This window comes from Drosophila innubila, unplaced genomic scaffold (genome assembly GCF_004354385.1).
Source record: "Drosophila innubila isolate TH190305 unplaced genomic scaffold, UK_Dinn_1.0 217_U_U, whole genome shotgun sequence".
Taxonomy (NCBI): domain Eukaryota; kingdom Metazoa; phylum Arthropoda; class Insecta; order Diptera; family Drosophilidae; genus Drosophila; species Drosophila innubila.
In genome coordinates this window covers 1-915 of record NW_022995536.1, presented here as the reverse complement: position 1 = coordinate 915, position 915 = coordinate 1, and the positions used below count along the sequence as shown (strand labels likewise).

General features: G+C 39.8%; 1 protein-coding gene across 1 annotated transcript; it reads right to left on the bottom strand.

Annotated features, from left to right (window-relative positions):
• Positions 1-45: 45 nt before the first annotated feature.
• On the bottom strand, positions 46-366 carry LOC117793223 (autophagy-related protein 16-1-like; the record flags this gene model as incomplete). Its single annotated transcript, XM_034633514.1, has 1 exon — positions 46-366. A coding segment is annotated over exon 1 (271 nt), but the record flags the coding sequence as incomplete, so codon positions are not given.
• Between the last annotated feature and the right edge of the window lie 549 nt (positions 367-915).

Here is a 915-nt window from a genome sequence, read left to right as displayed (position 1 = left end):
TTTTATTGCGCAATAATATTAAATAAAGCAAGATAATCCGCTCACCCTTTGATAGATCCAGCGAGGTGATCTTGGCAGGCATGAGAACATCATCGGCTTGTTTCTCAGTTCGTATATCCCAGAATCGTATCTTCTTATCGTAGTGTCCACTGATGATTGTCGAGCCCAGACTGTCCGTGGTGCATAAATCATTGCAACTCGATCCGGCAAACTTTGTCTCAATGCAGGCGATGCTACGCAAGTCCCAGATCTTCAATGTCCGGTCATGACTTCCGGTTACCACTTTAATGGGCTCTTGCACGTACTTGGCCGCCATCACCTTGCCACTGTGACCCGTGAGTGTGTGCTTTAAATATATTCATAAAATATACACAAAAAGTTAGGTCTTGGTCTCCGTTATGAGATGAGCATAACAGTTAAGAGGTTGACAATAAATTCGGGCTGCTGTGCTCCTAACTTGGCCAAGTTAAGGGCCTATCACAACAGTTAGCCATTTCAGTCTTACGACTAATTATTCTTTTTTTTTGGGATAAGTTTTAGCCAGAAAAAGGTGCAATTAAACACGCCGTAAACATATTTAATTACGCCACATTACAACTGACAAAAGCAAGGGACAAAACTTATTGACTTAGGTTCTGTTTCGGGCTTAGGAGTATTATTCTTAAGATACATATATATATATACAAGGGTTAAAGGGCAACAAAACTTTTTATGGCTGGTTGTTAGCAGCAAGTCACAGTTAGGATCAAGTCATTGACATTCAAATGTCATATGGCTATGATTGTCATACTTCATTGTCAACAGAAGTGCGAGTATTAATAATGGTTATTATGACACAGGGTTGTGTTTGGGTTTCAGGAAACACTACTCGACTTGCAGCTACCCTGTTCTATATGTCATCTATTAAGATATTAT